The sequence below is a fragment of the Sceloporus undulatus genome, chromosome 3 (genome assembly GCF_019175285.1).
Source record: "Sceloporus undulatus isolate JIND9_A2432 ecotype Alabama chromosome 3, SceUnd_v1.1, whole genome shotgun sequence".
NCBI classification, from domain to species: Eukaryota; Metazoa; Chordata; class Lepidosauria; order Squamata; family Phrynosomatidae; genus Sceloporus; species Sceloporus undulatus.
This window is the reverse complement of record NC_056524.1, coordinates 107,407,579-107,419,756: the sequence shown is the minus strand read 5'-3', so window position 1 is coordinate 107,419,756 and position 12,178 is coordinate 107,407,579. Positions and strand designations below refer to the sequence as shown.

At 38.7% G+C, this 12,178-nt stretch overlaps 1 protein-coding gene across 1 annotated transcript in view; it reads right to left on the bottom strand.

The window, feature by feature from the left end:
• Positions 1-8,494, bottom strand: part of TUBGCP3 (tubulin gamma complex associated protein 3) — a 103,709-nt gene extending 95,215 nt beyond the window's left edge. Inside the window, exon 1 of the mRNA XM_042457700.1 lies at positions 8,338-8,494. Coding sequence (XP_042313634.1) covers positions 8,338-8,413 — 76 coding nt within the window. The 5' untranslated portion in view covers positions 8,414-8,494. The remainder of the gene's footprint in view (positions 1-8,337) is intronic.
• Between the last annotated feature and the right edge of the window lie 3,684 nt (positions 8,495-12,178).

The following is a 12,178-nucleotide window of genomic DNA, read 5'->3' as shown; positions in this document are numbered from 1 at the left end:
ATAATAATAATAATAATAATAATAATAATAATAATAATAATAATAATAATAATAATAATTTTCAGTCCCATCAGTTCACATTAGCAGAAGTTAGGCAGAAAATTTATCAGATTAGAATTCACCCCTCCCTGAATTCATCTATAAACCTGGTTTTCTTATTTATTTCACTCTGGGTGATAGATAACTTTAAAGTACAACTCACTCTCATTAAACTGAGAGCTGCTTCTCATAAATGCAAGACTAATGCAAACAGTCTATAAAACAGACATTCCAGAAATAATGAAACCCAGTAGAACACAATAATATTTAATAATATTTATTTATACCCTACTCTTCGTCCAAAAGGCTATCAGAGCAGTTTACTTTTTTTTTTTTATTAAACACTTCCCTGCCCTCAGGCTTACAATCTAAAAAAACCCACAAACCCACACATCTGCTTTTAGATTTCACCTAAAAAAAAACTATGAAAATTTTAATAATGTCAAGATTATACTTTGAGTATCCTGGTAGAAACTCTTAATGAATAGCTTATAGAAGATTTCCAAAAAAATTAAGAACACAGTTAAAGATCATTCCAATCTCAAATGGCATAAAGCAAACAACAAAAACTATCAGTTTAAGAAAGCATATTCTTGGAGCAAAGTTTACTAATTTAGATTAAATATACTTTTGTGTTAGCTGTTAAAGAGCCAGGTTTCTTTAACGTTTAATGGGAATTGACCTTTATCACACATTTCCAATATGTATTCCCTTTCCACCATCTCTGCTAATTTACCAGAGGTATTTCTGCTCTGAACTGCAATGTTCAGCATACATATTTCAAAGACTAGAAAGAGCTCTGAACAAATCCCCTGTGAAAATGTAGAGAAACTATTAGAGACCAGAGAACAGAAAATTGAAAATGGAAAAGATCCAAGAAGACAAAGAATTTCAGTGTTACAGAAAGTATGCTTTCTAGAAATGTCTCAAAAAGCGAAGGACATTGAAATATTTTGTGGTATCATTTGGTTAAGCAATTGCTCCACTAGTAAAGCTATCAGTAGTCACTAAACAACATTTACACTGAAAACCCTAATTACAATTTACTGAAAAGATTTTAATAGTCTTGAGAAAGATTGGGCCTTTGAGTCAAGGAATCCAATTTTCTGTAGTCTCAAGCATATGCTATGTTTTCTTGGGGGGGATTATATATGCAAAAGCCTATACTTACCATGAAGTCTCCTCTATCTCAAGTGTCCTTTGGATAGCAAAGTCTCTCCCAGTACTCACTATTTTACAGAGATATTTTAAAAAATACTATTATCTGCTTTAGCCTTTCAGCTTGAGGTGTCTACTAAATATCTTCTTCTCTTTTTCCATTGCTTCCCTTTGCTCCCTTTATTTCTATTCAATTCTATTCTAGTCTAGTCTATGCTCATCTGCCAGAATCATTCATCTATCTGTGTTCTTCCACTCTGATCACAAGTTATCTCTGTCCTTAAATCCTTATCTTAACTTTTTGTCAGCTCCCAGATCCAGTAAAACATAATAACACACATTCTTCCCAAAATTGGGACTCAAGGTGGCTTACAAGATGAAATGGAATACAGGTAAAAATACATGTAGATAAAAACAAGACAAAACTTGTGTTTAAATGGCATTAAACTATCTATAGAACCAAAATCATTCTCTATGATGTTTAGTTAAAAGCAAAAAATGAAAGTAATGCTGCACAGTAAGAAAAGCACTTCACTTTGAGGGCCAATTCTTCATATGGCCAAAGGTTGGCTATTGAAATCAAAAACAATGAGCAACTCTGATATGCAATGCCACCCTTCTTCCTTCTAACACAGTGATGGTGAACCTTTTAGAGGCCGAGTGCCCAAACTGCAAACCCCAAACCACTTATTTATTGCAAAGTGTCATGTCCCTCTGGCTTTCTAGTAACAAACTCAGGCAAACTCTGTGCTGGGGCAATGGCACATGTGCCCACAGAAAGAGCTTCTGGCACACATGCCAAAGGTTCGCCATCACTGTTCTAACACTTTAAAATCCACTTGTTCCATCAAGTCTTTGGAACAACCTGAGTTCTCATATTCTAGTGTAAATGTCCTAGTGTAAATTAAGTTACATCTAAATAAGCAATGCAAACTAATAAAAAAAACCATATATTTTTGCATGTTATTTCTGCCTCCGTGGTTTTTGCTGTGTCAAATTTTAGACTTCATGCCCTTTGGGGCAGGAGTCTGTCCTCTTGCATTCTGTAAAGCGATTTGGACACTGGCAATGCTACAATAATCACAAACTTTTATAACAAAATGACTTTGTAATCTCATAGACATGATGTTGCCTTCATAACTTCACAGAATCAATAAAGTTATATCCATAGCTTTATAGTATCAGTATCCATGTGTGCATGTGCATGTATGCATCCCTCAAACATACAAGACCAATTTTTTGCTTATTCAAACATGCACTTTATAGTAGCTACTACAGTGGAGTGTCAGCCACGATTTCTGCTAACTTGCCATATTCTACATGGCCAGGCTATGCTTGTCATCTAATCCAGAACATTTTCCTAGAAAACGCTGCATACGGAAGTATAATTATTGTATTCATTGTTGCTGTTGTTGTTGGTGTGTGCCTTTAAGTTATTTCTGACCCTAAGATGAATTCATCATGAGGTTTTCTTGGTAAAATTTGTTCAGAAAGGTTTTGCCATTACTTTCCACTAAAGCTGAGTGTGTGGCTTCCCCAAAGTCACCCAGTGGGTTTCATGGTCAAGCCATGAATAGAACCCTTGTCCCCAGAATGATAGTCCAACTCTTAAACCACTACGTCACGTATCACTAAGCAATTTCTATGATAGCATATCATAGAAGAAAAAAATGTGTATTCACTGCCATGATATCCCAATCAAGATGTAAGTAAAGATCTCCTTTCCCTTAAATCAGGAATAGACAAGGTATCACCCTCCAGATTTTGTTAAACTGAATTTACTACATTTCTCAACACTGGCTAACCTGGCTAGCGTTAGTTGATCCAATGACATCCGGAGGTCCACATTTTTGTGGATTTAAAGTAGTAATAATAATAACTTAACATCCAGAATGTTGATAATGTCCATTATGCTTACCATACCATGGTAACAGAAATTAACCCTTATACCTTTTTATTTTAAAATATTTTAGAACAGGCATGTGATATAGAATGGGTTGTAATAAATAGCAGACAACACAAAATGCCAATAAAATATTTATAAATGGTAGGTAAAATATCTTGAATTTATGAGAAGAAAAAATGATACTGTGTAATACTGTAAACATAAACATCCTAGAATACCAATTATTTGTTTAAAATGCTCCTTATTTTAGAAAGTGTCTGTAACACAAAAGAAAAGCAACTTTTAGCATATCACCCAAGTAACAGCTACTTTTATTCATAGCCCACAAAATCCTATTGTCCTTTTTAGCAGTCCACTGTATCCTCTGAACCTTTCTCCAGCACTGTATGTCAAATGAGTTAGTACTTTTCCCTATGCATTCTCGTCACTGTCCAGCTTTCACAACCATACATAGAAATGGGAACTATGATGACATGGCCATTCCTAACCTTGGTATTCAATTATATATTTCATAGTTGCCCTTCAAAGTCTAGTCTTCTGATTTTTTGTCTGCACTCTCCAGTCTGATTTTGAGCCAAGGTGTGAAAAATCTGTAACTATCTCACTGTCTCCATTGTCTCCTTTAAAGTTACATAAATCATCGGTTGTCATTATTTTTGTTTTTTTAATGTTCAGCTGTAAACCTATCTTTGCACTTTCTTCCTTGATTTTTTTCAGTAATTGCTCCAAGTCTTTGCTATTTTCTGCTAGTAGTATAGTGTCATCTGTATATCTTAAATTTTTGGTGTTCCTTCCTCTTTTTTCACACCAACTTCCTTTGAGTCTAATTCTGCTCTATGTATCATATTTTCTGCATATAGGTTAAACAGATAGGGTGATAAAGGGCAGCCTTGCCTGATTCTCTTGCCAGTTTGGAAACCATCCCATTTCCCTGTGTTCTGTTCTAACACTAGCCTCTTATCTTGAGTACTGAGCAATATCTGAGACTTCAGAAAAGTTTTGAAAGGAGCCTTTATTTGTTGAGTCAAAACTCTACAAAATAGCCCAAATGTGCTAAAGAATAAGTAAAAGACTTTATGCAGATTTTTCAGTAGAATACTGCAATAAATGAAATCATTATGATATCCATTTGGTCTTGTTTTTGTAACTTAATTCATTTGCTTTCAGTAAAGTTGGAAAACCTACTTCCTAAGACTCTTAGAGTTTAATGGTAGAGAAACATGATGAAATGATGTCATATTGAAGATGAAGCATGCTTGTTTTCTGTTGCTCTGGAGACTAGGACATGGAACAATGGATTCAAACTAAGGAAAAGAGATTCCACCTAAACATTACAAAGAACTTTCTGACTATAAGGGCTGTTTGACAGTGGAATATGCCACCTGGGAATGTAGTGGAGTCTCCTTCTTTGGAGGTTTTTAAACACAGGTTGGATGGCCATCTGTCAGAAGTGTTTAGACTGGCCTGGATGGCCACTGTGGTCTCTTCTAATTCTATGATTCAGACATGACTCACTAGAAAAGACAATAATGCTTGGTAAGATAGAAAGCAGTAGGAAAAGAGGACTGGAATCCAGGTGGATAGACTCAGCCAATGAAACTATGGCTCTGAGTCTGCAGGACCTCACCAGGAAGGTTGCCTGAAAGTCTCTCATTCATATGGTTGACATCAGGCAAAGTCAACTTAATGGCAGTAAACAACAACAGCTACTATTTTTATTTTTTTATTTATTTCAAGGATTTATATCCCACCTTTCTTTCACAATGGGATTAAGGGAATAGTCAGATGATAAAAATAATCCAGAATGAATTCAGGTTGAATCTCCATTGTTCCCATGCATCCCAAATGCACCCGATTAAGTTTTGGGTTTTTTTTTGGGGGGGGGGGCACTTAACTCGGAATAATCAATACCGACATTTTTTCTGACTTTTTAAGAAAGAGTCACATCGTCGGCAGTATGAATAACCAATGTGAATAGACCTGGAATTAAACTCTGTATGGCTTGAACACATTTCGAAAACATTTGTATCTCTGACTCCATGTTTATTCGAGTGCTAGCATGTGTGAGCAACCAAACTCACACAGATGCACAAAGATGTAGTTCTATAGTGTGAATAATAAACCCAGAATGCATGAGTGAGCTGTTACGCTAAAAAAAAACCCCGATGTCTCAATGACCCCTTAGTAAAAACATAAGCACTGTATGTTTTCTTCCTTTGCTCAAAAACATGACAAGATTGCAAACAGCTTCTCATCAGCCTCTCAAAAACCACCAAGTAGTTCCGTAGCTATAACTACACAGGTTTGGTGTTCAGGGTGACAATTGCCTTGCATTCCTGTTGTCTTGTATTCTGTCCTTATCACACTTCAGTTATCCCATCCTTCCTCTGAGAAACTCTAGGTATGGCACCATTCCTTCTACGTACGCCGAACAACCCTGAAGGGTAGGTAGGTCAGGGCTGCTGCCACATTGCATAAATAAAGCAGCCTGATACCACTTTAACTGACATGGCTTAATGCCTTGGAATTAAAAACAAAGGAGTGCCAACACATCCGATAGTCCTGATGAGGAATCTGTACTCATGACAAGAGGCTACTGTCAGAACAGAACATGGAGAAACAGAATGGTTCCCAATTGGCAAAGGGGTCAGACAAAGATGCATCTTATCACCTTACCTGTTCAACTTAGATGCAGAACATATTGTAAGAAAAACAGGCTTGAACACAGAAGAAGGAGGAGTGAAAATAGTAGGATATGCCTATCCTCTGTCTAGTATGCAGATGACACCATAATACTAGCAGAAAACCTCCCAGACGGAACAACTACTAAGAAAAATCAAGGCAGAAAGTGCACAGGCAGGCCTATTACTGAACATAAAGAAAACAAAAATAATGACAATGGAGAATCTTGACAAATTCAATCTAGACAATGAAGAAATGGAAGTGGTAAAAGAGTCCTCATACCTGGAATCAAACATTGATAGAAATGGGAACTGCAGTCAGGAAATCAGAAGAAGATTAATGATGGCTATGAAAGAACTAGAAAAGGTTCTAAATTGCAAAGATATACAACAAGCACAAAAGTGAGAATCGCACAAGACATTGTATGGATGTGAGAGCTGGACAGTGCAGAAAGCAGGTAGGAAGAAAATCAATGCATTTGAAATATGGCACTAGAGAAGAGTGCTGAGGATTCCCATGGACAGCCAAAAAGACAAACTAATGAGCCCTGGAGCAGATCAAGACAGCGATCTCCCGGAAAGCCAAGATGACAAAACTGAGGCTGCTGTACTTCGGGCACATCATGAGAAAGGAGAACTCACTGGAAAAAACAGTAATTTGAGGAAAGGTGAAGTAGAAAGACAGGAAGGCCACATGCTGGATGAATGGACTCTATTAAGGAGAACATGGTATGAGTTTACAGGACCTACAGGATCATCATGGGTCAAGATCAACTCGAGGGCAATTAACAACAGCAAAGCACCACCCCCCCAAAAAAAACCTCCCTAACATGATTACAGTGGGCCTTTGGTATCCACAGTGGTTTAGATCCAGCACCCCAAATTCATCTATGCTCAAATCCCATTAACTACAATGATGTAATTAAATGGTGTCCTTTATATCAAAGAGCATTTTTTATTTTGGAATTTTAAAAAAAATCCAAACCATGGATGTTTGAATCCGCCAAAGAAGAGTCCGTGGATACAGAGGGCCGACTGTATATATTAAAAAGTAATTTGGGGGAATTGTAAGAATTTTTAAGAATTTAACATTTTAAGAACTCTTTGCATCACATTTTATGCCACTGCATTTTACATGACTCACATATGCTAGGTATTTTATGGTAAAATCTATTACCTTTGGCTATGTTGGTCTATGGCCATAATAAATTATTGGTTGATTGTGATTGATTGAATGAATGAATCTGTGGATACAGAGGGCTGACTATATGTTAAAAGGGAACTGTACTTTTAAATTTTAAGAATTTATTGTATTGAATTTTATGCCACTCTGTTTTATACAACTCATATTTCAACTCGTATTTCACAGTAAAACCTGTTACCTAAACTGGTTTATGACTGTAATAAACTATGGCTTGATTGACTGAATCCATGGATAAAGAATCTGTGGATACAAAGGGCCAACTGTATAAATTAAAAGCCACGCACCTTGGGCAAGTCACACTCTCTCAGCCTTTGAGGACAGCAATAGCAAACCTTCTCTGAATAAACTTGCCATGGAAACCCTGGGGCAAGTTCCATAAGATGGGAATGATTTGAAGGCACACAACAAACACAGTGTGACCTGGCATCCTCCTGCCTTTTCCAGGACACGTCCTACATTTCCACCCAGGAGGAATTCCAAAACGTCCTCCAATTTGAGTATGACAGAGAAGCATGGATTAACGTTTATAGGAGTGTTTTTAGCTTTTGTTTTGTAATATCTCATACATTCTTTTTATTGGAGGTCCTACATTTTGTGGTGCTTTTATCCTCCTTAGTGGTTAGGACCTCTGGTCACCCTGACACAACCACAACCACAACCACAACAGCTGCCCTCTTCCTCTACTTGAGACATTGCTATTGGTCAAGTGTCACCATCAAGGGAAAGCGATGATGGTTGACTGTATTAACTGTAGGGCTGGCATAGTCACTAGAAAGCATCCTTTGCTCCACTACCTGCAGACCTCTCCCAGGTGCTTCTGACAGAAGGAAAGCTACAGGTTCCCCCACCTCCTCTACTACCACTACTACTACTACTACTTCTAATTATTATTATTATTATTATTATTATTTGTATTCTGCTTTTTCACAAAGGAATCAAAGCGGATCCCAATACCACTGTTGTTGCTGTGTCCCTTCAAGTCATTTCCAACTTCTTATTATTATTATTATTATGGAGACCCTAAGGCGAAATTATCACAGGGTTCTCTTGGCAAGGTTTGTTCAGAGGAGGTTTGCAAAAAGAGGCTGAGAGAGTGTGACTCGCCCCAAAGGTGACCCAAAATGGGTTTCATGGCCAAGCTGGGAGCCTCCAGAGCCGTAGTCCAACACTCAAAACACTGCACCACGCTGGCTCTCTTACAACAACTACTACCTCACCGCCTCTACTACTACTACTAGTAGAGTAGTAGTACATACCACCACAACCACCCCCTCCCTGTTCTGCCCAGCCTTGGAGCCCATCCTCGGTGTAATAGGAGGGACGCCAACCGCCTCCCAGGGGCTGGTTACCTTCTCCCTTTCCCAGGATGCGGCAGCAGAGGCTCTGGAGGAGGACGTTGGGCGACTTCTGGTCTGGTCCCGCCATCCTGGCCTCCTCCTCGGAGCAGAGGAGAAGGAGGAAGGGTGCACCCGCGATAAGGGTCCCCCAGGCCCCGCTCCCAGCCCGCCTCCTCCGCCTCCTCTTCCCCCGACGCCCCCAGGCCCGGGCTCAGGGCGCCATTTTAACACAGCCCCCCGAAAGAAAGGGGGAAGGAGAGGAGAGAGAGAGAGAGAGAAGGAATAGAAAGAAAGAAAGGGCCTTTCCAAAGGCGGGCCCCACGATGCCTGCAGCTGGGAGGGTGCAACTCCGAACTCCGTCCGTGGAGCAACAGGGCCCTTCGGAGGAGAGGTTCCGGGGCAGCCATGGAACAAGGCCATCCCCTTGATCAATTTCTCTCTCTCTCTTTCCTACAAAGTCCCCACACAGAGACCCAGGGAGACCCAAGGTCCTCCTTTCCCAGGACCTGGCCTCCCTCTCTGCCTTCTCTCCAGGGGGAAACCCCCCAAAATGTCCTCCATTTGGAGCATGGCTAAGACGTTCACATTTACACAAAAAGAAAGGAGGATCCTGTGGACTCTCAGGGTTCAAAGGGTGGTTTTAAGTCCCCTTGAAAGAGTCTCGTTCCTTTAAGGGGGGGGGCTATCCAGACTGCAGAGTTAGAGCACTTTGACCCCACTTTAACTGCCATGAATCCTGGGATTTGCAGTTTGGTGAGGTATATTCCGCCTTCACCAAACTACAAATCCCAGGATTCTTTAGCATAGAGTCATGGCAGTTACAGTGGGGTCACACTGCTTGAATTCCACAGTGTGGATACACCAGGGTGACCAGACGTCCTCCTTTTCCAGGGCATGGCCTGTATTTCGGCCTTCTGTCAAGGATGAATATACATATATATAATTAGAGTACTTATACCCCGCCCTTCAGCCCTAGAGGCTATCAGAGCGGCTTACAATTATTATTTTTAATTTCAAAATGTCTTCCATTCTGTACATTACTAAGAAGCATCAATTTATTGTATTATTCATAGAGAGATCTTGTGGCACCTTTGAGACTGACTGAAAGAAAGAAGTTGGCAGCATGAGCTTTCCTAGGCTTAAGTCTACTTCCTCAGATGCTTTTGACCAAATGCATCTCAGGAAGTAGACTTTAGTCTATGAAAGCTCATGCTGCCCACTTCTTTCTTTCAGTCAGTCTCAAAGGTGCTACAAGATCTCTTTACTTACTGATTCTACAGACTATATCTTTGAATTCATATTATTATTATTCAAATCCCTGTTCATCTATTTAGCCAACTGGTTACTTTGTTTAATTCTTCTGCCTCCAAACAGATGAACAACAAGGAAGACAGAAGACAACTGGGCACCAATAGTAGAATACTGTAAAAAGAAATCAAAGATATAGCCATGTTATTCTGTAGAATCAGTATGTAGGGAGATCTTGTAACAGCTTTGAGACTACGGAGTTCATCACGCGGGACGAATCCTGTGCAGAAACTAATTTTAAACTGAAAACAACCTGCATTTGTGGGTTGTTTTTCAAACAACGTTCAGGCTTAACCCAAACAGAAAGTTGAAAAAAACTGCATTTGCAAGGTGTTTTTCAGACGACATTTGCATGAAAGAAAAATAGCATGAAAATAATCCAAATGCAAAGTTGTCAAAACCAGATGCTTTTTACTTTTGCTAAATTCTGAAAGTACAAAGGAGTTTTCCATTCGGATTATTTCTCTTTCATGCCAACACATCTGACAAACAACACCTGGATTTTAAAATCCCATTTCTGCACCGGATTTTACCTGTCTGCCCTCCATGTGATAAACTCCTAATGGAAAGAAAGAAGTTGGCAGTGTGAGCTTTCGTAGACTTAAGTCTGAAGAGCTAAGGAAGTAGACTGAAGTCTACGAAAGCTCATGCTGCCAGTTTCTTTCAGTTAGGCCGAAAACAGACAGTCCTAAAGGAGCAGCTCTGTGCCACCCTTTTGCTCACTTGATTGGGGTCGCGGCATGTGGTTGCCACAGCCCCAATCCGGCATTTTTCCAGCCCCAAAAGAGGTGACAAAATGCCACTCCTTTTGGGGCAGAAAAAAGCTGCTCTTGCTGCTGCTGTGTCTCTTCCATTTTTCTTTGGCGTAGTGTGTGTAAATGCTGCACTGCAGAAATGGCATGATGTCACCTGTCGTCTTGGCAGGCTGGGCAGGTGGCATGATGTGGCTTTGGGGGCAAAGTCAGGGCAGGCAGTGTGTGGTGACCATGTCACCACTCTATCCTGACGCTGGCATTTCTTGCCGGTATGTGCAGCCCCTTAGTCTCAAAGGTGCTACAAGATCTCTCTATATGTAAAAAGAAATGTTTATGACAGACAAAAAAAAGGGGGGGACATAAATAACTATTTGGTAAAAAACAAGAAAGAGTGCTAGAGAAACAAAGTAGAGGAAACTGTTTCAGAAATTTATGTTTATTTAAATCTGAACTCAGGCAAAATAAAAAAATGTTTTTACAAACCAGATTAACTAAGGAAAGTACCAATGTAGAATTAAGAAACAATTGAGTGTATGTTAAATCAACGCGTAAGAAACACATAAGAAACCACAGAAGAGTATCGGAATGGGTTTTATATGACAACTGTAACAATACTTACATGTTTTTAATTATTATTAAATCATTATTAAAACATTATTAAAAAATTAAATTTTTCAAAAACAACAACTAGAAATCCAAGGATTCTGTAGGACAGAGTCATGGCGGTTACAGTGGTCTCAAATTGCTTTAATTCTGCAGTGTGGACACATCCTTTGCAACGAAGAACAATTTCAAAACTACTAATTCCTTATGGATCTTTGGTAAGACAGTTTCTAGCAGAATCTCACAACCTATGCAGCCAATATCTGAACTTCCAGTCATTGATTAGCATTAAAATTAATTCTTTCTTCATGTATTATGCATCATTTAATTCACTATTAATTAATTGTATTTATATATACAAAAATGCTATGTAGAAAAATTATTTATTTGGGGCAGTTAACAAAAAAAACCCAAAATAATTAAGATGCAACTAATAATTGGTTGAATAAGTCTATATAATGGAAATAAAGAACTCCTAGATAGATTGAGGTTAATAATTAATTAATTAATTAATTAATTTGGCTTCCTACCAGTCACCTGACCATAGTGGAGTTGGTGTATGTATTAAAGTAAGAACAGAGAATATCTGGTATTATAACTATTGCTGGGTTTAACAGTAACCACAGCTAGTAGGCATACTGGCTGAGACTGATGAGAGTTCAGTTCCAATACCATTCAGAGAGTCACAGGTTTCCCACCCCTTAAAACAGCATGAGTACTAAATTGTACATAGATATTTTTGGATGAAGTTTGTTATGACTGTTAAACATATTTTCAAATTAAGAGCAATTTAAATAAATGAGATGTAGTTCTCAGTAAATATAGGTAAAACAGAGATGGGATGGGAAGAATATTTGCAATTATTCATTCCCAGGTAGGAAATATTTCCCAGCACTTAAGAAACTTCATCAGGATGGATAATAGAACAGTCAAAACTTTGTGCAGTTTTCTGCTAGTATTAGTATCTCAAAGTGTCAGTCAGCAAGAATTATTCTACCGAGAAAAACACAATTATTCTGCCTAGAAAATGGGTTTGTGGGGAAAGACATGATTTGGATAAGATACCTCCTGAACAACACTTCCAGAAAGTCAAATACAGGGAGGATACTGTGGAGGAATACTGTATTTCTTTTCTTCTACAGTGAGGAAAACCTACTGTGCATGCAAGGAAGAAACAGTCAATAATT